The following is a 22,671-nucleotide window of genomic DNA, read 5'->3' as shown; positions in this document are numbered from 1 at the left end:
AGAGTGAGTAGTTAAGCATTTATCTGCTTTAATACTATATATCTCCTGGAGAAAATGTGGGCCAGTAGGCTTTGAAAAGCTGGTAAAAACACTGCACTTCAGCAATAAGGTTAAGGTAAATAGTTTAAATGACTGAAGTCAAAGAACCTGAAATAATATTTAGGGCATAAGTGTATTTGTAAAAATTATATCTCTAGTCGGGCCTAGTTTAACATACCTTGGTTGACACATATAAGATAAATCATTTATGAATTTCTGACTTATATACAGTAAAATATACTTTGCTAATATGTTAGAAAACTGCTTTCATCTTCTCTCAAACCTTAACAATTCTATATTACTTTAACCTCCCAACACTTATTTGACTCTGGAAATCAAAGATCTCTAAAACAAAGTGACTGACATGAAGATCCTGTTAATTTTAGGGGTGGTTACCCCTACTCTCCACCAGCATTATGTTAACTAACATACACTAGTGCCCACCTTTTCTCAAAAATCTTCTACCAGTTTACTTGAGAGAAAGTGGTCAGCGTATTCAATAAAATAGGCTGAGCTGGAAAAAACGTAACCCAAACGTAATTTAATCTTCTGACGATTATTTAAAATCACACAACTACAGACACACACTGGCTACTAAGTCTCTGAGGCTCAAAATTATTTTTAAGATTAGGAGAATTTACTTTTAAAAATTATGTGTCTATTTTGTGAGATTTAATCTACTTTGCAATAAAAATAGATTATAAGTTCCTATCTAAAAAGTTATCAGACACAATACATAGATCAACATTTTCAGAGATCAATTCGATTCCAGTAGAGTATATTTAACATAAGTTACACTGAATTTTATATTCCAGGATAATTAAGAAAGCTTTAACTTCACCATGGAGATCAAATATCAAAGCTGACAAAAATTCAGAATTTATTTGGGGTGAATATCTCGATCCAATTGCATACTATTAGCCTTTTAAATTAAATTTTTAACAACCTGCTTTTAAAAAACATGTAAATCTATGTTTCTCAGAAAAGTCGAGTTTAGAATTTAAAAAAATAATCCTATTCTTTTGGCTTTCTTGTTTTGTGAATGTTGAGTTAAAATAGACATTTAGGTCATGTTGTCTTTGACTCTATCTTACACACGACATGATGAGCCCACTGTACCACACAGAGGTTAAACCTTGAGAAATTACTCTGTCTTAGGGGATTGGAAGTTATTAAAAGGACGGAGTCCCCAAAGTTGTAATCTGTCATATTCGGCCCCAACTTGTCTTGTAGTGGCAATTGTGTTGCCTAAGGGGGAAGGGACAACGAACCATTGTACCCAACACAACATATGACTTTCTTCATTCTAAAAAATAAAAAAATATAACTGGAAAAGTCAGCAAGACCATGACTATGGCTGTGAACGTTTAATACTCACAGAAGAGTTTAATGCAATGCCCCCAAAGAAAAGTTACACAAGTCTTTAAGAGACGTAGTAAATGAAAATGAAAACCATTCATCAATATTGAAATGCTAAATCCAAATCAGTATTAGATATAAGACATGATCTACACATCTTGCCTCTTGGATGGACGCTATCGGCTGGCTCAGTGAGCTACCACATCTCTGTAAGAATCTGTAAGTGAGCGTTGCAGAAAGCCTGACTTCAAGCACGCAATCCAGTCACAGCGGGCTGACGCAGAAGAGGCCGACGGAGCAGCCAGGCACGTGTTCGGGTCAGCTCTGCTCCTGGCTGAGCGGCGTGGACTGGGGCACCTGGTGGGCGGGTGGTGGCGGAGCAGGCTCCTGTGTCAGCTGTAGGTGCTGAGCCGGATCTGAAGCACTTGCTAAATGGAGCTCCCCTGTTTGCTCTTGATGGGCGTGAAGATGTTCCAGAGTTTCCTTGGAAAGTGTGATGACGTGCACTGGCTCGGTCTGTGAGGGTTCCATCTGGCTTTCAATCATATTGAGGCTTTGAATGTGTTCTGTTTGCTCCTGTTGAGCTGAAAGAATTAAGTTCTGCAGTTGCTCTGGCTGCTGCGTGAGCAGGGTGAGGTTAGCAGCCTGGTCTGCCGTCATGTTCTGGGAACTCTCTGCAGCGACGATGCTGATTCCTTGGCTAGGACCAGGCATGAAATTGATGTTATGTACAGAATCAGTTACAAGAAGCTGAATTTCCTGCTCTCCGGAGGTAGAGAGTTGATAGGGCTGCAGCTGAAGAATATTCCTGACCTCTTCAGCATTATTATTGCCGGAAACACTGCTGGCATCGGACGCATGTTTCTCTTTGCTATGAATTTTTAAGTGAGCCTTCAAGTTGTCTAAGCGAGCAAACTGTAAGTTACACTCAGGGCAGGAGAAAGGCTTTTTGCCCGTGTGCAGAATGCAGTGTCTCCTCTTGGCACTCGAGTCAGAGAAGGATTTGCCACACACGGTACAGGAATATGGCTTTTCTCCTCTACGAAAAAGTATACATTTCATTTTAAAAACAGGAAGATCTATTTATCACTTCCTGACCATTTAGGGAGAAGCAGTCAAGAAGAGGGGAAAATCAACCTGACTGGGAAGCATAAGTCATGGGTTCTCTTACTAACTTAAGTACTTGGACCAAGTCACGCCTGCCATGGACTTCAGTTTCTAATCTTAAGAAAAAAAAAAAAGAATGGCAGGGAGGGGTGTTTGAGGACAGGTGGTAGATGGGGCTGTGACGCTGGGTCAGATATGATAAAACTTGATGATTCCACAGTGTGTATTTCAGATAAGAAGGTAAATAGTAATAAATTACACACCAAGTTCTTTTTTGTTTTTAGCTCTCACAGCCAATCTTTAGATTCTAGAAGCCAAATAAATATATATGATTGATTTCAATATTAAAAATTTGAGTAGCCCCCAATTATCTGTGTTAGAAGAACTACTAAATCAAATCCGGAAATAAGCTGTGTGAGCAAATAATTTATTCAGAAAATATTAAATATTTAGTTTTGACTGAAGATAAATCAAAATTTAAGAAATGACATCAATAACGCAAACTTTTGCTGGCCAGAATCAGTTTTCCTGATTTGGCCTAAGTGAGGAATTTCTTTATTGAAAAGATAAAACAAAATAATAAACTGCCCAGGAAATTCTACTAGAGTAATAATCTGGGGAAAAGGACTATATAGGGAATGTATGTCACCCTACTGAACACCAGGGTTGGATGAGGACTCCATGTGAGAAAAGGATCTGCCAAACTTTACCGATGGATCCTGATGTGGGTCTGAAGAGAGCTCTTTGCTGTGAAAGATTTGCCACAGATTTCACAAGTAAATGGCTTCTCACCTAAAAAAGGGGAAAGCATTCAGAAATATACGTCCAAAATAAAACAAAAAGCAAAAACCACCCCATAGTTTCACAATATAAAAAAGAACAAAGGCAATACCACTTGAACCCTCCATAAGCATGAGTGAATGAATGAAGCACTTAGCGAGCACCTACTACGTACCTGAGTACTGTGTCCTAGGTGCCAGGAGGATACAGAGAAAGTGGGTACGGTTCTTTCCCTCAAACACTTAAACACTGAAACAAGGGGGTAAGTGATTCTACGAAGGACACACATTCGCTCCTGTACAGTCCACCCTTAGGTAACTTACACTCCCACACTTTACTGCTTGACCTTCCCAAGGGCCCCTGAGTACCAGGGTGACTTGTGGATTATTCACATTTATATCTACCTTCCCAGTGTATCCAGAACCTAACCACTTCTCACCACCTCCACTGCCACCCCTGGCCCAGGCCGCCATCACCTCCCTGCAGCAGCCTCCTTGTGAGTTTGCCCACTTCTGCTCTGCTTCCCTGTCGTCCACAATGAATGAGGCGACTGGAGTGACCCTTTGCACAGTCAGATCCTATCACGCTCTGCTGCAAGTGCTCGAATGGCTCCCCATCCCATCCAGAGATAAAAGCCAAAGCCCTGGGCCTACAAGGAATCACAGCTCTGACAGATCTGTCTACCCACTGCCACTCCTCACCCCAAACCCGCCTAACCTCACCAGGTACTCTCCCCTGCTCATCACACAGCCCCTGGAGAGGCCCTGAACACCACACCCCAAGCAAGCCACGCTCAGGGCCCTCGCACTCATCATCCCCTCCCTCTCCCTGGCATGTCTCCCCCAGGGTCTCCCAGTGTGGTTCACTCTCCACACTGCCTTCAAGTCTCTGCTCAAGTGTCACATTACCAGTGAGGCTTTATCACCACCCAAAGCACTGCCCCAGCATGTCTTGGTCCACTTCCCAAGTCAGTTTTCCCACAATGCTATCGCCGCCTTATATACCGTATGTTATTTATTATACCTATCTCTCCCAGTCTTATGTAGGATGATCTGAGTCTGCCTACTCCTAGGACCCCAGTGCCTAGAACTGGGCCTTGCACACTGTTCCAGAAATCCTTGTTGAGTAAATGAATTTCACAGAGTGGGAACTGAGGCCCACATAAGATGTCGTGACTGTTCCACACGCCTAGTGGGGTCTGGCATTTTTTTTTTTTAAGAAATAAATTTATTTATCTATCTATCTATTTATTTATTTATGGCTGCATTGGGTCTTCGTTATTGCACACAGGCTTTTTCTAGTTGCGGCGAGGGGGGCCTACTTTTCATTGCGGTGCGTGGACCTCTCATTGCGGTGGCTTCTCTTGTTGTGGAACACGGGCTCTAGGCGCATGGCCTCAGTAGTTGTGGCTCGCAGGCTCTAGAGCGCGGGCTCAGTAGTTGTGGCAAACGGGCTTAGTTGCTCCGCGGCATGTGGGATCTTCCTGGACCAGGGATCGAACCTGTGTCCCCTGCACTGGCAGGCGGATTCTTAACCACTGAGCCACCAGGGAAGTCCCTGACAATTTTAATAAGGCTTCAACAGCATTTATTTAGCGCTAGTTTATACACTGCACATACAATGACAGACTGCCATGCCCTCCAGAAATGCAACTAAGTGATCCTAACGCAGGCAAGGGAACTATGAATTTGAAAAAAAAAGAAGAAAAAGAAAAATCCCACTTAACTATATAACAAGGGATGAGTGAAGTGGGGGATGGTCAGGTAGCTTCCCTTTCACAGCATCTACTAGAAAATTCAGGTGAGATGTTTCCCCAAGTTCAATCTAGGCAGAGGACACTTGTGACAATTGGGGTGAGTCTGCGTCTTTGCAGCAGTAACTCTTACCACTCCAAAGGTTAAAACCAGGCCACGGTCATTCTTTCCACAGCTTTCCAACCAGAGCTGCGTTCTATTCTGATCTCGGTTTTTCTCCCTCTCCCAATTCCAAGACCGAGTACCTGCTCTGTCCGCCTGTCACTGTAAAGTTCTGTGTGGGGAGCACATACAACAACGTTCACGTTATCATTCAATTCCATCTGGGGTTGCAACACCTCAGGAATTTTGTTGGCAAATGTTTTCAATACTGGAAACTCTTTCCAGAAACATCCTCGAGCACAGTAAGAAGGCAAATTTTCCTAGCCAACGTGAATCTGGGGAAAGTCTTCCTACTCCTCTGGTTCCTAACTTGTTCTGGTAACGGTTACACGGCTCCACTGCCTCCGGTTCACCGACACATTCCTTCTTCCTTTGCCTCAGCTCTACAAGGATGGGCGGACCCTCAACAAAGCACGGAGCTGAGAAACAAAAAGGAAACCAAAGACAGGATCACAGCCTCAAAAAGATACACGTGGTAATCAAGTACAGCGGCAGGGCTGTAGCTGACTAAACACTCAAATGAGTGGTATCAACAATTCTGCGGACAGGATGCGTGAGGACGAGGCAGGAGCTGGCTGGACTGGAGAGAGGCCCCATTCAGGTACTAGGATAAGCAGAATGACCAAACAGCGGGTGTCGGAAATGACCACAGGGAGGACAAAGAGGGATGAGGATTCGCTCTGACGAGCGTGGGACCTAAAAGGTGAGGCCAGGCCACGAAGAGCCGTAAATTCCAGGCAGTGGACCCGTGGAACTTCTGGACGTTTTTAGCAGAAGACAGACAGGACAAAGTACTAAGAAAATATATGTGGGGACGGTGGGTAGGGGCGGCTGTAGGAATCTGTGTAACAGTCTAAGCCACAGTGCCGAGGCCTGGACCAGGAGGTGCAGGAAGCAGACAGAGAGGAAAGAGAAAAGGTGAGGTGACAGGGCCTGGGTGGCAGCGGGGTCAGAAGGGAGTTGGTTACAGGAGGATCAGACAATGGCAATGAAAGGACAGGGCAGAGACACGAGTGCAGGTTTCACCCAGGGGGATGCTGACAGAAATATTTAAGTAACTCAGAAGTTTTCCTTCCAGACCCTCTCCTCAGCTGTGCATGCCACTCATCCCACCCCACTCTGACGACCTGTGAATCCCCATCCCAGCTCCAGAGGGTACCGACTCCTGCGGGCTTGTTGGGTAGCATGGCCGGGGTTTCCTACCCCATTGGCTCAAACCCACGTGACCATCTTGGTTAACACAGCAGCATCCAGCCCCTGACCCAGCCAGGCCCGACAGTCCAGTCTGCTCCGAGTGCACATTCGACTGGCAATCTAGTTCTGTACATTTAAATTCCTCAAACAGCTGCTTTCGTTTTCTTCAAAAAACAACGTTCACTGTAGAAGACTCAAATAATACTGAAAAGCACAAAGTGTACAAAAAACACTCAGAATTCCCCTGTAGATTGCCACCTCACACTGTGATGAAACCTTTACAGGCGTCTCTGTGCACACACACAGGTGATATACTATGTACACCATGAGATCGGCCAGTGCATGCTGGTCTGTAACGTCAAACGGGAATGGAAAATTCATCTTAAAAAAATGGTTAAAAACAAACAAACAGACATTTTAAAATGGTGTTTTGTGTTCCACTATGTATCTTGTCCAAAATTTACCTAACTAATCCCTTACTGAGGGACATTTAGGTCACTTTTAAGCCTGTGACATTATAAACAATCCTGCTTACGTTGAACATCCTTATGCAAACATCTTTTCCCAACTGGACAGCTTACCTTTTGATTCACATTGCCAAAGTTCTTTCCAGGAAGTTCCCAAATTCCTTTCCCATCAACAGAACTTAAAGATGCCCACTTCCTCACATATTTGTCAATCTAATGGGCCAAAAGAAATGCACATTTCTTTTTCCCTGACAATTAATGCAGTTAACATCATTTCAGACGTCTACTGGCCATTCCTATGTCTTTTTCTGTGATATGCCTTTCAGGTCCCCCTGCCCAGTTTTCTCCTGGGCACTCATGTTCCCATATTTGGGCTATTAACACTTCGTCACATACGCAGTGACTCTTTTTTTCCCAGACTAAAAATCTCGTAAGTACATCTCTTCTGTCCACTCTCTTGACTTGAAGGCCTTCATCTTTCTTCCCCAGAGCCTGGTAACTGGCTCATCCCCAGGACCTTCCCTCTCTGACCATCCTCCTGGGGCTGCCTGAGTCCTTTTCAGTGCACGAACCAAAATATGCCTCCTCTCTGCCCAAAGACCACCCCCCGCTTCACCAGGGGCCTGCCCCTTGTCAGCAATCTCAGTCTAGCTGTTCACCGTGGAATTCCTCACTACGGCCCTCGGATGCCAGCCTCTCACATCGTCAACCCCACGCATCCTGTTCCTGTCTGGAAACACCTCTTCCAGCTTCCTCTGTCTGTCTAGCACTTACTCTGGCTTCAAGACTCAGGTTCTTCCTCTGGGACGCTTTCCCAGACCTTCCCAGGGAAAGTGAAACACTTCTGTCCCTATGTTCACACCTCTACTGGGGCTCGTATGACGCTGTACTGAGGTTCTTACTAGATCACATGTAAACTCTGGAAGGGTAGGTTACAGTGAGGGACCCCCACGTCTCTCAAAGTTGGGGATGAGCAACGTTAAAGGATAGTCTGAAAACGTGGCTGAGATTTAGGAAGCTTCAAATCCAATCCAACAAAATGAGGCTGTGAATGAATGAAAGCTGTGGCTCAATTAACTGTGTCACAGGCAGGGGATCTACCTGGGAGTAGGGGGAGCCCACAGGGGAGGATCAGTGTTTACCTAACACCACACAAGGGACAGGGACACTGGAGGGCTGGGACTCTACTGCGGTCAGAGGCCATGCACCAGGCTTCTCCATGACCTGGGCTAATTCTCTGAACTTGCCCCCAGCTCACCAAGCAATCTTGGGATCACTAACTTGGTTTGCAGGTACAGTGATGTCAGGAAGGCGGTACTGCAGACAACAGAGAGGTGCAGTCCCTTTGTTAAGTGAACACACTCGATGGTTTATCACTCCTTTGCTTGGCATGGCTTGGCTCAGTTCCTGAAAGCCTGACCAGCTCCAGGTATAGGGAAAGAACTGAGCTGCAGTGACCTCGTTGGCACTGCCTGTCACCTTGCTTCCCTTTCAAATTGCATCCGTCCCCCCCTCCCACCCCGCCACTGAACATGCCCTCTAGGGAAGAAAGCACCTCTTGTTTATCTCTGATTTTTTTGTGCTTGGCAAAGGATATCTAACCCAGAGAGAGTTTGCACTTAAAGAGCTAAGAGAAGAGAGTCTTGGTTTTCCCATGGGTGTGGCCCTCTCGGGCAGGACCCGCCTGCCCTGCTGGCAGCTGTCCTCACCACTGTCCGTGGAGGCTGAGCGCTAGCTCTGCCAAGCAGCCTCTCCCAAACCTTCCTCTCTGCCCGGGGAGCAGGCAAGCGGCACCCCAACTCTTTTCAACACCAATACTGTGCATATTCTCCAGGCTAAGGACAGAAGGGTCACAGTCTCTGCTTCCAAGAGCCCAATCTTTTGATGGGTTTGACCTCTTATCTCTCAGTCAGACAAACCACTTTACAGAGTCCCCGTCATCTCCTCTCGCACCCATCGCATCCTCCACTTCTCTCTTCTGCTCCTCAGGGTAGCGGGTGGAGCAGAGTTTGCTGGGATCCTGGAGAGAGGACTTGTGCTGCTTTCACCCCCAGTTCAGGCCTGGTTCTCCTCAGAAAGACCAGAAGCCTCACTGACACCTTATGCTCAGAAGATGAAACATCTCACCCCGGGCACTGCGCCACGTAACCGAGACAGCTCGGCTCTCCTCCACCTCCGCCCTCCTGTGGGGGTTCTCTTCACAGCCCCACACGCTGCCTACAGGCCCCTGTGTAAGCACGGGAATCTCGACTGCTGCTCGCGGCGCCCCCTGAGCTCGGGCGCAGATACCCAGCCGTCTCCTCCGCTCGTGCACCTGGGTGCCAAACAGACGTCTCACGCCCCATGTGTCTAAAGTCTAACTCTCCATTTGTCCCTCCGTCTTCCCCGGGTTCTCACCCTTCTGGCTGCTTCTGCCTCCCCTCCGCTCACCCCGATATCCAATCACGGGCCCATCACGGGAGTCTTCCTTCAGAATACATCTGGCGCTGGGCCACTCGCCGCCTCCCCACCACTGCCGCCCTGCACCAAGCCCTGCGCCAGGCCCTGGCCAGCACCGCCTCCTAATGGGTCTTTCCACCCTCCTACGGGCGCCTCCGCCCCTGCCTCACCCCACATGGGCCCCCCCCCCCACCGGCGGCTGTGATCCTATTAAAATTCTCCGTTACATCATGTCACTCCTCGCAGTAAAGCCATCCCACTCAGAATAAAATCCAAAGTCTTTACTGTGCCTTCAGAAGTTCTTAGGCGTAAGCGCACACTAGAAAAACCTGGGGAGCTTTTAAAAATGCCAATTCCAAGGCCTCATCCCCAGTCACTTCAATCAGAATCTCTGGGGGTGGGACCAGGCTTTGTCTTTTTTAAAGCTTCTCAGGAGGTCGAAGCACACAGCCAGGCCGGGAACCCCGTGTCACACGGGCTCCAGCAGCCTCTGATGTCCACCCACACCACACACTCCTACTCCCACCGCCCCGGCTCTGCCCCGGCACCACTCTGCACCTCGGTCTGCTCTGCCTAGGACGCTCTTCTCCGGGGTAGACACGACAGCTCACTCACTCCCCACAGCACGCAGATCTCCATCTAAGATGGCACGTCATCAGCAAGGCCTTCCCAGACAAGCCCCTACGTCAAAGGGCAGCTCCCCCTCCTGCCTCCTGCCCCTACGTTTAGTCCTTCAGAGCACTTAGCCCCACCTAACAGGTTACTCACTCGCTTGTTCTTTGTCTCCTGTTTGAATGTTAACCCCTCAAGAGCAGGGGCTCTGTCCATCTCAGGCAGTGCTGTATCCTCAGGGCCCACAACAGTGCCTGGTACCCAGTGCCTGGTACTGTTCAGTAAATATGTGTTAAGTGGGTGAATTAAATTTCACAGAACTTATTAATGATGTCTGTAGAAAGACTCTATAGAGATCCATTTTCATAAAACTCATACCTTATGAGATATTTAAGAAAGTAAATGACTTTGAGAAAAATTGTGTTTTCAAAAAAATGTCCAAAGCAACAAAAAGCAATCTGATATATAATGTTGGTAGACAATTTAACAGACTCATTAAACTATCAATCTAGAATAGGAAGCTTTTCTTAGAAAAACTAACAGGTTTCTTTTTAAGAAATATTTCTTTTTAAGAAATGCTTCTTACCCAAAGTTCTAAAAGGCCCACATTTTCACTTTTCTGATCTTAAATGAAAAAATTTGACCTGCCCTAATTGATCCTGCCTCCTCTTCAACCTGGAAGCTGATTTTTCTGGAGGTGGTGATGCTTAAGTTATAAGTACTGGTTCTAGGAGAGAAAGTGGAAAAATCCTCAGTGCCTGTGCTGCCTTAGTGTCTGCTTCGTTTTCTAAAAAGTTTATCTTGATAATCTTCAATGCTGAGGTAAATTAAAATTTAAACACGCAACCTGATTCAGACTTGTACTATTTTGTGGTATTAGATGAGGTTTCATTTACGAACAATGCTCAGTAAGTACGCTCCATTTTGCTAACCTACAGACATGTGATGTCCCCACAGGATTGTGTGACAGCATTCTGCCTGGGCTTTTTACGTGACCTACTTATAAAATTCCCACACAATTTACAAAAACACAGTCTGAGGAGGGGACTCCCAGTACTTCATTTCTTGCTCCCCTAAAAACATAAAGCACACTAGAAAGACAGGGTGAGATGGACTTTTACCTGTGTGTGTCCGCAGATGTTTCTTTAGCTGAGACACATCCATGAATTTGCGGCGGCAGTGGTTACATTCCGGTAACGAGTGGCCTTGTCACAACAATAAAAAAAGTGTCAGTGCCTATATGCTGTCCCTGCATTTCTTCAGTGATTTGTGTTAAAGCACTTCCCTGAAAAATAATCACTTTAAATATGGTGCTTTAATAACACAACAATTTTTAAATTAAATTTGTTAAGTTAATAGTTTCCTAGGCATCTCGACTCACTGCTTCCCCAACAGAGGTGGGACCCTTCCAGTCTCCCTAAGTGTTATCTCCTTCTTCCCTCAACGCACTGGTGTCACTGTGGCCAACCGATCTCAAATGATGCTCCTAATCCCCCCTCCATTTATTATCAGTTGGCAGGAAAGAAAAAAGGACAATAGGTGGAGTCAGGCTGCAGAAAGCCTGGACTGATGGCTATGGGGTGGTGACACCTCTGTCCAGGCACCACTAACAGCTATTCGACTGGTGCCCTCTTAGTCAACTGGTGCCTTGAACAATACCAATTTTGCAGGGTTTCTGCGTGTGGCACCGAAACTGCAATATAAAAATTTAATATAAATCACAAGGTAGCAGAGAGTAACCCAAGGACACCTAATTTAGATTGCTTTTTAAGAACTATTTCCCTAAAAACTCATTTATCTTCTACAACATGAACCTACTGTTTCGGAAACAATTTGTATTTGCGTTTCTCCCCCAGCCAATCCAAATTTTCTCTCACTGTATTGTACCTGTATGAACTCGGTAATGGCTCTTTAGTTGTCTTTTCTGGCTGAAATATTTTCCACACTGATCACATGTAAAAGACTTCTGTCCTGCCAAACAAAACACGCAAAAAACTATAAAGAACTGGAATGCTCACTAATAAGGTAAGTATCACAGTGGGCCCAGATCCCCGTTTTCTACAAATAACACAAGTGACTTGTCTACAAACCCAAATGCCTTCGGAGTCTACCACAGTAACATAAATGTGCAAAAGCAGGTAAGGCAACAGGGAGTGATGGAGACCGGGGCAGAACTGGAGAATTCAAGTTCCCCCCCAAAGGCATCCAAAGTAAAATAATTCTAAACTCTGGTGCTTAAACAAGTCATGACTGCACACTGCACTCCCGGCAGCCAGTTTATAAACCCTAGTTTAAGGCTCAATGCTGCGCGGAACTCTAAGCTACACTCTGACAGATGCACAATTCTGTCTTTCAACGGTATCATGTGGGGAATGATGCGAGGCTGAGAAAAGACCATTTAGATCACGGTAATGCCCACCCCAGGAAGGGGGACCTGGTGGCAGCTGGCTCCCCGGCGCAAGCCCGCTACCTGAGTGCAGGCTCATGTGTTCCAACAGCGAGTGCTTGGTGGTGAGAGCCTTGCTGCACACGGTGCAGGTGTACGGCCGCTCGCCTGTGTGCATCCGGGTGTGGACCTGCAGCGAGTGCTTCTGGGCAAAGCCTTTTCCACACTCATTACATTTGAAAGGTCGCTCCCCTGGAATAAGAGCCCCAGAAACATGATGTAAGCAAGAATCTGCACATCCTTCTGTCCCCTCCCAAATTAAAACAACAGTGAACAGGAGAGACAACATCAGCAATAACATTTTGCAAGATGGAGCTAGACGAGTCCTACACCAGCGGTGAGGAGCGCTGGGATACACACAACCTAATTTAAGACAGAGCCTCCACGAGGTCAGGAATTGGTGGCACCTGTTATCTCTGAAAATAGGGGTGAGGGAGGATAAATGACAGTCCGTTTCAAAGGTAGTTAGGCCCCCCAGGTCCAGTCTCCTATTCCATGTAACCAGGAGACTGACCCTCTCCCCAGCAGGAGATGGAGACTGTTCTCTGAAGAGGGTAAATCGGATGAAGGATCCCTGGACTAGGGGTCTCAGGGTTAGAGGTCTCCTAGCGCAGTGGAGCCACTACCACAGGGAGAGCAAGTCAAAGTTCACATCTGGGATGAGACTCCCCCCAGCCTTCTGCCCCCTCCTGCGCTAGACGCTGGCAGCCAGGCCCACAGTCCCCAGGTGGGAGGTGGAGCATCTTCTCCTGGAATGCAAAGGGCCGGCAGTAAGAGAGCTGAAAATGTGATGCCGGGTATCAGCAAGATGCCTACAGGCCCTGTCTACATCTGCAGAGTTGCCAGTAGCTTTTAGCAAACCATTCTTGCATGTAATTAAACATGATAAAAAAAAAATCTTTTAGCAAACCATTCTTGCATGTAATTAAACATGATTAAAAAAAAAATCACCAGACAGTCAAGGAAGGTCTTTAGTAGTAGAAATAGACACCAAAACGGATAAGAGAAAAAGCAGCTTGCAGAAAACAGACTGCCCAGAGTGAAGAAAGCATTAAAAATTAACAAATAAGTAAATGTTGTTATTAACAGGCTCACTAAAAACAAACAAAAAAAGAATTTAGAGAACAAAAGAGCTCCTAGAAGTAAAAAAAAATAAGAGTAGAAATAGAAAAACAATAAAAGTTGAAAGATAAAGTGGAAATCTCCCAAAAAGTAGAGCAGAAAGTGATGGAAAATAGGAGACAAAAGATAAGAAAATTAGAGGATGAGTCCAGGAGGTTCAACATCCAAATGGGAGGAGTTCCAGAAAGAGAGAGCAGAGTAAACAGAGGGGAATCATCTATGAAATAATTCATGAAACTTTTCTGGAACTAAAAGGTGGTTTTCCAGACTGTATGGATCTACTGGTAACCACTCAAATGGAAGAAAAGAGACCCATACTAAAGTGATTCAATGCAAAATTGCAGAAACCACTGGGAAAAGGGAAGATGCTACATGCTGTTTTCCTTAATGAATCTTGTAGAACTATTTAACTCCTTAAACTAGCCTCTGTCACAGTTCAACAAATATTTCTCAAGTGTCTACTGTGTTCAAAGGACCAAAATTCAGGGTCTCAGTCTATCTGTACTTAAAATCTCCGGGGAGCTTTTAAAAACACCAACACTCCAGGCAATGAAATCAGAAGCTCTGGGGCTGGGACCCAGGCCCTGGTAGTTTTAGAAGCTCCCTTGGAAACTAAAACAAGCAGCCAGGTTGAGAACCACACTGCTGGATGCTGCCAGGTCATAAGACAGCAGGCTGCTGGATGACAGGTTTTAAGTACCAGACCCTATACTTATGCTTACAATTAGGTTGAGGGGTAGATTACAGGTATATAACTACAACCCTAACCCAAAGCAGAGTGAGTTAGGTATGTTAAGAGAGAGCTCAAAGGAGGAGGGATTTGTGGCTAGGGCTGCACTGTCAGCCTAGCCACCATCTGAATGGTGGCTATTCAAATTAATTAAAATAAAATATTCAGGGGCTTCCCTGGTGGCGCAGTGGTTGAGAGTCCGCCTGCCGATGCAGGGGACACGGGTTCGAGCCCTGGTCCGGGAAGATCCCACATGCCGTGGAGCGGCTGGGCCCGTGAGCCATGGCCGCTGAGCCTGCACGTCCGGAGCCTGTGCTCCGCAACGGGAGAGGCCACAACAGTGAGAGGCCCGCGTACCGCAAAAAATAAGTAAATAAAATAAAACAAAATATTCAGCTCTTTAGTCACACTCACCACATGTCAAGTGCTCAAAATACACCAGTGGCTAGTGGCCACCAAAATGGACAGCATAGATATAGAACATTTCCATACTCACAAAAGAGCTATTGGCCAGTACGGGGCTAGAGGGACCAAAAAGGAAAAGGCATTTACAGCTAGGTGGCTGAGTGACAGAGCTGTCCAGACAGATCTGGGCAGAAACACAGCTATGGTCAAGATGACGAATCTTCAAGAATCATAAAGCATATTAACTTTGGCTACAGCTTGATTCCTGGACATTCAAGCCTTGAACCAACAACTTCAAATAAGTAGAGAGGTTCTGGAATCAGGTCACTACACGGATGCCCTGGGCAAGTTACCTTCAGCTTTCTAGACTTAGTCTTCGCATCTGCACAGTATTAACTGTCTCACAGGACTGTTGTGAGAATTCAATGCAATAACATGTATACTTCATGCATGTATAATAACATGTATGCCCATCACATAGACATTGCACAATAAATGAAAGCTGTTATTATTGTTACTTCTCCAAAACATATTCCAGTAAGCCGTGAAAGAGTAATTACCCGTGTGGCTTCTCTGGTGGATTGCTAAAAAGTGATTATACTTAAACACTTTGCCACAGTCTTTACAACGGGCCTCGGGGCCACCGGGGCGCTTCCTCCTTCCACAGACCCTCTTGGCTGAACCCTGGTCGTCTTCATCCCCAACCAGTTTATAATCTTTCAGTTTGACGGACCTCCGAATCCTCCGCTTGCTGCACCGATTCTGGTTGTCCTGCCCATCCTGGATCTTGGGATCACAGTTCTCATCTTTTTCAGCTGGCATTTCCTCCCCTCTACCTGGCTCACAAGCCGGCTCAGATTCTTCCAATTCTTTTGCTGGAATCTGTTCATTCAGTACACCATCGTCTCCCTCTTTAACCACAAAGTTCTGTCTATTCTGAACTGAATTGTTCACTCTCAGCTGTATTTCTTCCTCTGCAGCCAGTTCTGATTTCCCCTCCTGCAGACTGTTGACTTTTCTTGGTCTTCCCCGTTTCCGCTTTGGATGATCATTTTTCTTATTAGAAATAACAACCACTGGAGCGCCAGCTGTGTTCAAAGTCGGTGGCTTTGGGGAGCTATGATTATTTTGAAAGTCTGTGTAAGCCTTTACCAGGTCATAGACTTTTAAGAACTGGGCAGTAGCCAGGATTTGTTCTGTACTTTTCTCACTGGCCTGGAGACAACCCGTGTAGATAAATTCCAGCAGGATACTAAACGTGTCGGCAACCATGCCTTCCAGCATATAAATGGACTGGCCAATCTCCCCCTCTTCAGCAAACATCATTGAGAAGTACTCACTACTGGCAGCAAGTAAGGCTTTGTGGGCCCGGAAATGCACATTCTCTACGATTAAAGTAATGTCACAGAGGAAGCCTTTCTTCCTCTGATCCTCGAAACTGGCCAGGATGGTGTCACTGTGAGTGTCTGAGTGTACAACCAGCTGCCCAGAAGACTCTGATGATGTTTCTGCCATTTTCTTTAGAAGCCCAAGAAGGATTAAACCTGAAATAAGAAAATAATGTTTAAAAAGGAAGAGGCATTCTCTAACAAGATTAATCCCAGCCCAAAGGAACCTACTAGTCACTTCACTTTGTTGGCTAAATTTCATCATTTACCACTTTTAAAAGACTATTTAAAAACTTAGCTTTGGGTTCTCATTCTATTGTACCATTACCCAGCTGGGTGAACTTCCGACATCCACGTGACCTCTCAGGGTCTGTTTTCTGCTCTGTAAAATGAAGGAATTGGGCTCAACCATCTCTAAAGTCCTTCCCTGCACTAACTTTCCATAGTTGCACAAACAGAAGAATGAAAACTACAGTGTCGTCGATTTTACATATTATTAGTCATTTTGTCTGTTACACAAAAATAGAAAGAGCGAAGAAAAACAAAGTGAATTGGGGTAGCTGCAATGAAGTGATAATAACGTATCCGGCCTCCCTCTGGAAAGGCGGCGCGGACCGCCCAGGCTGGCGCCCGACGGTGCGGGGAGCTGAGGGCGCGCGATTCCCCGGAGCCCGTCGAGCTGGGAGCGGGCCGCGGGGGAGGCCCCTACCTCCGACCCTGGACCTCTTGGGCCGGGCCCGCGAGCTGCCGGCTGGGGAGGGGTCGACACGGCTGCGGTGCCGCGCCACCGACGGATGGCCAGTGGCGGACCTACCTCTCCGGACGCCCGGCAGAGTCCAAATCGCGGGTGGCCCACACGGGGCCTGGCGGGCACACCCACGCCGGGCCCGCCCAGGCCCCCAGCTCCGCCCGGCCAGCCTCTGCCGTCTCCGGGCCGCGCGGCTTCTGCCCCTGCGCCGCCGCCGTCGCCGCAGCCAACACGGAAGCGCCGGCGCCGGGACCCGCCTGCGCGGACGCCGGACCACGTGGCGCGCGGAGGCGCCGGGGGGCGGGGCGGGGTGGAGCAGAGCCTGAGGTCCCCGGAGGCGCCGCCAACGGAGTCCTGACAGGTCTGGTGTTTGAGGTGAGTGAGGGGCAGAGGGCAGTAGCGGCGTTGTCCTCTGCAGTTATGGAAGTTTTATATCCTATTAGTGGCTCACTGACACCTTAATCAATTTAGTCTTTTCTCCTTTCTGGACGCTGAAGCCGGCTTTCAGGTCTCTAATGTGTGCCGAATGAATGAAAGCGCCTTTACATTCACCGTCATCGTCGTCATCATCAGCATCAGCAACAAAACCATCATCCAATGCCTGAGTCCTTCAAGGGCCTGAAGAGAGAGCTGCAGTCAAACAGATCTGGGTACTGAGTGATCTTGATCAAGTTACTTATCCTGTCAACCTTGTTTACCTTACTTGTGAAATGGAGAAGTTGACACCAGTGCCAACACTGGGTGGCTGCGGGGTAAACAAGATTAAGTATGAAATGGGCTTAATTGTTTAATTCATGTCTACTATCATTAAAATGATCATTATTTTCAGACTTTCAGCATCTTTCTTCAGTAGACTATTAAGGGTTCCTAACTAGCCTAAGTTGCAGTGTTGTTCCCTCCAATACACAGGAATACAGGAGATCTTTCCAAATGCAGATCACATCCAGAGACTGAAGTCACTGCCCTGCTTAGGATCCATTTCTGGGCTCCTTTTTCTGTTTCATTGATTTATTCATCTATTCTTTCCCCAAGACAATTACAGTAGCTTATACTCTTGTAGTCAGGTAGTGTTAGTCTTCTGACTTTGGGCTTCTCCTTCAATATTGTGCTGGCTATTCTGTGTTTTTTGCCTCTCCAAATAAACTTTAGAATCAATTTGTAGATATCCACAAAACAACTTACTGAGATTGTGATTGGGATTGCATTGAACATATAGATAAAGTTGGGAAGAACTAACATCTTGACGATGTTGAATCTTCCTACTCAGAACATGGAATATCTCTCCATTTCTTTAGTTCTTTGATTTCATTCATCAGAGTTTTGTAGTTTTATTCATATAGATATTTTACATATTTTGTTAGATTTATACCTTGGTACTTATTTTATTTGGGTGCTAATATAAATGGTATTGTTTTTAATTTCAACTTCTACTTGTTCATTGCCAATATATATGAAAACAATTGATTTTTGTATATTAACCTAATATCCTGCCATCATGCTGTAATCACCTATTAATTCCAGGAGGTTTTGTTGTTGTTGTTGATTCTTTTGGATTTTCTATATAGTCATTGTCATCTATGAATAAAAAAAAATTCCAGGCTTCCCTGGTGGCACAGTGGTTGAGAGTCCGCCTGCCAATGCAGGGGACACGGGTTCGTGCCCCAGTCCGGGAGGATCTCACATACCGCGGAGCGGCTGGGCCCGTGAGCTATGGCCGCTGAGCCTGTGCGTCCGGAGCCTGTGCTCCACAACGGGAGAGGCCACAACAGTGAGAGGCCCACGTACCACAGAAAAGAAAAAAAAAAATTCCTCCTCCCCAATCAGTATACATTTTATCTTCTTTTCTTGTCTTACTGCATTAGCTAGGACTTCAGTGTGATATTGAAAAAGAGTAGTGAGAGGGTACAACCTTGCCTTATTTCTGATCTTAGTGGGAAATCTAGTTTCTCACAATTAGGTATGATGTAAGCTGTGGATTTTTGTAAATGTTGTTTATCAAGTAAGGAAATTCTCTAGTGCTATTTCACCAAGAATTTTTATCATGAATGGGTGTTGGATTTTGTCAAATTCTTTTTCTGCATCTATTAATATGATCATGTGATTTTTCCTCTTCAACCTGTTAATATGATGGTCTACATTAATTGATATTTGAATGTTGAACTAGTCTTGCATATCTGGGATAAATTCCACTTGGTTGTGACGTATAATTCTTTTTATGCTTGTTGGATTCAATTTGCTGATATTGTTGTTGAGGATTTTTGCATCTATGTTCATGAGAGATATTGGTCCATAGTTTTCTTGTAATGTCTTTGTCAGGTTTTGGTATTAGGGTAACGTTGGCCTCATGGAATGAACTAGGAAGTATTCCCTCTGCTTCTGTCTTCTGAAAGAGACTATATAGAGAACTGACATAGTTTCTTCTTTAAATGTCTGGTGGAAATCACCAGTGAACCCATCTGAGCCTGATGCTTTCTATTTTGGAAGGTTATTATTTATTGATTAAGTTTCATTATCAATATAGGCCTATTCAGATTGTCTATTTCTAGTTTGTATACCATAAAATTATCATAAGGAACAAGGGAAAAATAAAAACAATTTTGGAGGGAAAGTCCCTGGTGGTCCAGTGGTTAGGACTTGGTGCTTTCACTTTCGAGGGCCCAGGTTCAATCCCTGGTTGGGAAACTAAGATCCCACAAGCCAAGCAATACAGCCCAAAAAAAGTTCGTTTCTTTGGACAAACAAAAACTGAAATCACTGACTGTCAACAAACCCTACTCTAGGAAGGAAAATAATGCTAGGAGGAAAGTCTGAGTTGTAAGATGGAATGGTGAGAGACGAAAAATGAAAAATCTAAACAAACACTGATTATGAAAAGAAAATGCCTAATTTGGATAGCAAACAAGTAGACTAGATCTAAAATACTGAATAAAAATAGCATTTAAGATGGGAGCTGGTGATTGGTATTAAGTGTTTTAAGGATAGAGGTATTGATTGCCTTTAGAGTAAGTATTCATGTTAAGAATAGTGGTAACCACTCAATGGATATAAATAGAATGCAGGCACTTCAAAACCCTTAGAGGAGAAAACGGAATTAAAAAGTCCTTAGTCAATACAAAAGAAGGAAGGAACAGATAAAAAAAGAATTGGAGAATATGTTGAAAAGTTAGGCAGGGCCCTTACAAGGCCTTTTATGCTGTATTAGTCAGAGTTATCCAGAGAAACAGAACCAATAGGATATATAGAGATTTAGATTTATTATAAGAAATTACCTCATATGATTATGGAGGCTGGGAAGTCTTAAATCTGCAGTATAGGCCAGCAGGCTCAAGACCCAGAAGAGCTGATGGTGTAGATGAAGTCTGAAGGCATGTTGCTAGAAGATTCTCTTTTGCTTTGGGAGGCTGGTATTTTTGTTCTATGCACATCTTCAATTGATTAGATAAGACCCACTGACATTATGGAGGGCAATCTGCTTACTCAGAGGTCATTGGTTTACATTTTAATCTCATCCAAAACACCCTCCAAATTGACACATAAAATTAATATACACCAAGAGTAAGGAATTTTGATTTTATTTTAACTGAGATAGGGGGCCATTGGAAGATTCTAAAACAGGACTGATGAACCTGATTTATGTATTTTAAGAGTATCCAGGTACTAGATGAAAAGTAGATCCTAGAGGGACATGAGTAGAGGTATAGAGACTAGGTGAAATCAGTGCAAAACATGAGAAAAGTCCAGACTCATGGTATATTTTGGAGGTAGTTCTCTTTGACAGGGCTTGTTGAGAGAGTGGATTTGGGAGTGAGGGAAAGAATGTGATCAAGGTTAATCACTAGGTATGAGGCCAAATCAACTGAGTATACAGTATTACCATTAACTGATCTGGTGGAAAACTGGAGGAAGAGAAGTTGGGTGGATAACAAGTATGGGGTGGACATATTGAATTTGAGATGTCAACTAGATAACCAAGTAAAGATACACAGTAGGCAATTATAGATAAGAGTCTGGAGTTCAGAGGTGAGAAAAGAATTTGAGATATTAATATTTGAGTTATCAGGGTATAGACTATAAATTGTTGTAAGTAAAATCACTTACAGATAAAGAGGGTTTTTTTCTCTTTCTCCACCAAATCCATTGTCCACCCTTGTCTCCATCTTTGGCCCTGGGAGGTTGCAAGGACTTCATCAGCAGAGCCCAGCACATACTGGCTTCTGGGTGGATTGAGTCAATGGAGAACTTGGCGGGAGTTTGAGGGAAGGAGAGGGCCATGATCAGCTGGCAACTGAAGGTTGGTGAAAGCCCTTTGCCATTACAAAGGGCATCAGAAAACATCTTTGTAGGCTATGATAGTTGACTGGTAACTGTAGCTGGAAGAAACTATAGTCCAAGGCTCATTATGACTGAAAGGGATTTGAAGGGAACAGAAAGGCAACTGACAATGTCCAATGCCAATGGGGCATTTTCTAGGGACTATAGAGCACTTTATAGGAATTTTATAGCACTAATTCAGTAGCGCTCCAGTTTCTAGCCTCCATATCTCCTGCAGTACACAGGGGTGGTGTGTATCTGTTTATATTTTTATCTCTTACCCTAGTCTAGGAGAGTTCCTTGTAAATATGCACATGCCTGTATAGGCTAAGCAGTTTTCAACATGCCTGGCTCACAGGTTTGTAATGACTTTCACCTCCTGGTTAGAATATCAATTTTGAAAGGTCCATTTAATTTAGATATTACCCTTCTAAGTATTATTCCCAGAACCACCCATAATTAAGGGACCTCAGGCTTTGCAGATATACCTCTACTCAGGCCTTCATTTGTAAAAGCAAAACAAAAAGACCAAAAAAGATAAAACAAAAAAAATCACCCACAGTGAGACTGAGGCATACATATATAAAATATATCTCTCATTGTTTTCCCTGTTCTTGAACTCCTTCTCCTTCACCAATGAATTTATGAAAACTTTTAATAAATGTACTGAGAATAAAATGAAATATATAATAAAACTGAAAATGTTTTTGAAAAACCATAGTATTTATTACTTTGAGTTTTGAAGAATTTAAAACCACGGCTCACAACATATCCTGAAATGAATTCTTGGCGGCTTAAAGAATTAAATATAAACACACACACACACACACACACACACACACACACACACACGAAGAAAACAAAATAGAATATTTATTCAGTCTCTGAAGATGGAAGAACTTCCAGAGCTTAGAAAAGTATTCAATATCATAAAGGAGGATGAACAGCTCTTACTTTGATACCTAAAAAATAGGACTTATTTACTGTGTATATTACATAAAGAATTCATGCAAAACAATTTAAAAATACCCAGTGAGTAAGAGCAAAGGGCATGAAAAAATAATTCACAAAAGAAGAAATGCAACTGATGACCAACATATGTAATAATGTTCAATATCACTATTAATTCAAGTTAAAGTAACAAGGTTCTGCTTTCCGCCCATTTATTCTTATGGGTCTCAATTCCTATTACTAAGCTGCCTTCCAAATAGCAATTCACAGTGTTCCCAGGAGTGCCCAAGAGCACCACTTTCATCACTATCATTTAGCATCATCATCTTAGTTTTTTAAAATTCATATCCTTTCATCTTGTACTTTTGTTTCCCAGAATTTATATCAGGCTAATAATCCCAAATATGGTGAAGAAAGTTTCATTACAGCATTTTAAAATATAGTACAAGAGTACATAGTCTAGCAATAGGAATGGTCAAATATAGTATATCCACTTGATGTATCTGAGTGTTAATTGGAAAGGAAGTGCAAAATCCTTTGCCTACTTTTCCATATTTCACTGACTGTAATTATATTACTTTTTGTCTTAGGGTCTGTCAAATGGGCACTACCTCTCCTTCCTGGGTGAAATTATGTGTTCTTTTAGTTGTAGTAAAT

General features: G+C 44.4%; 1 protein-coding gene and 1 long non-coding RNA gene across 5 annotated transcripts; one reads left to right on the top strand and one right to left on the bottom strand.

Annotated features, from left to right (window-relative positions):
* Positions 1–1,391: 1,391 nt before the first annotated feature.
* Positions 1,392–16,953, bottom strand: ZBTB24 (zinc finger and BTB domain containing 24). 4 transcript variants are annotated; one of them, XM_032651489.1, is made up of 7 exons: positions 16,819–16,953; positions 15,177–16,160; positions 12,384–12,551; positions 11,801–11,884; positions 11,035–11,118; positions 3,216–3,297; positions 1,392–2,437 (listed from the first exon to the last, which is right to left on the bottom strand). In XM_032651489.1, the coding sequence occupies exons 2-7, from the start codon at positions 16,129–16,131 to the stop codon at positions 1,717–1,719; spliced, it is 2,094 nt and encodes a 697-aa protein (XP_032507380.1). In that variant the 5' UTR covers positions 16,132–16,160; positions 16,819–16,953; the 3' UTR covers positions 1,392–1,716. The 4 variants fall into 4 exon arrangements, 2 of the variants coding, with proteins under 2 accessions (XP_032507380.1, XP_032507381.1); XR_004352556.1 differs by lacking the exons at positions 1,392–2,437; positions 3,216–3,297 and having other exon boundaries at positions 11,037–11,118; positions 11,801–11,879; positions 16,819–16,948; XR_004352557.1 differs by lacking the exons at positions 1,392–2,437; positions 3,216–3,297 and having other exon boundaries at positions 11,063–11,198; positions 11,801–11,879; positions 16,819–16,948.
* Positions 16,954–16,985: 32 nt separating this feature from the next.
* LOC116763574 lies at positions 16,986–17,582 on the top strand. Its single transcript, XR_004352558.1, has 2 exons — positions 16,986–17,127; positions 17,250–17,582. It is a non-coding gene; the product is annotated as an uncharacterized LOC116763574 (long non-coding RNA).
* The last annotated feature ends 5,089 nt before the right edge of the window (positions 17,583–22,671 follow it).

Source organism: Phocoena sinus, chromosome 12 (assembly GCF_008692025.1).
Source record: "Phocoena sinus isolate mPhoSin1 chromosome 12, mPhoSin1.pri, whole genome shotgun sequence".
NCBI lineage: Eukaryota > Metazoa > Chordata > Mammalia > Artiodactyla > Phocoenidae > Phocoena > Phocoena sinus.
The sequence above is the reverse complement of the archived record's forward strand: the minus strand, read 5'-3'. Positions and strand labels throughout refer to the sequence as shown.

What these genes read in the sequence shown, in the direction of transcription:
- ZBTB24 (XM_032651489.1), bottom strand. Translation starts at nt 16,131, where the DNA reads ATGGCAGAAACATCATCAGAGTCTTCTGGGCAGCTGGTTGTACACTCA. An exon ending in CCACCAGAGAAGCCACACGG is followed by an intron (nt 12,552 to 15,176) that starts GTAATTACTCTT and finishes CTCTTATTCCAG; the next exon opens with GGGAGCGACCTTTCAAATGT. An exon ending in ACCCACATCAGGATCCATCG is followed by an intron (nt 2,438 to 3,215) that starts GTAAAGTTTGGC and finishes ACTTTTTCGTAG; the next exon opens with AGGAGAAAAGCCATATTCCT.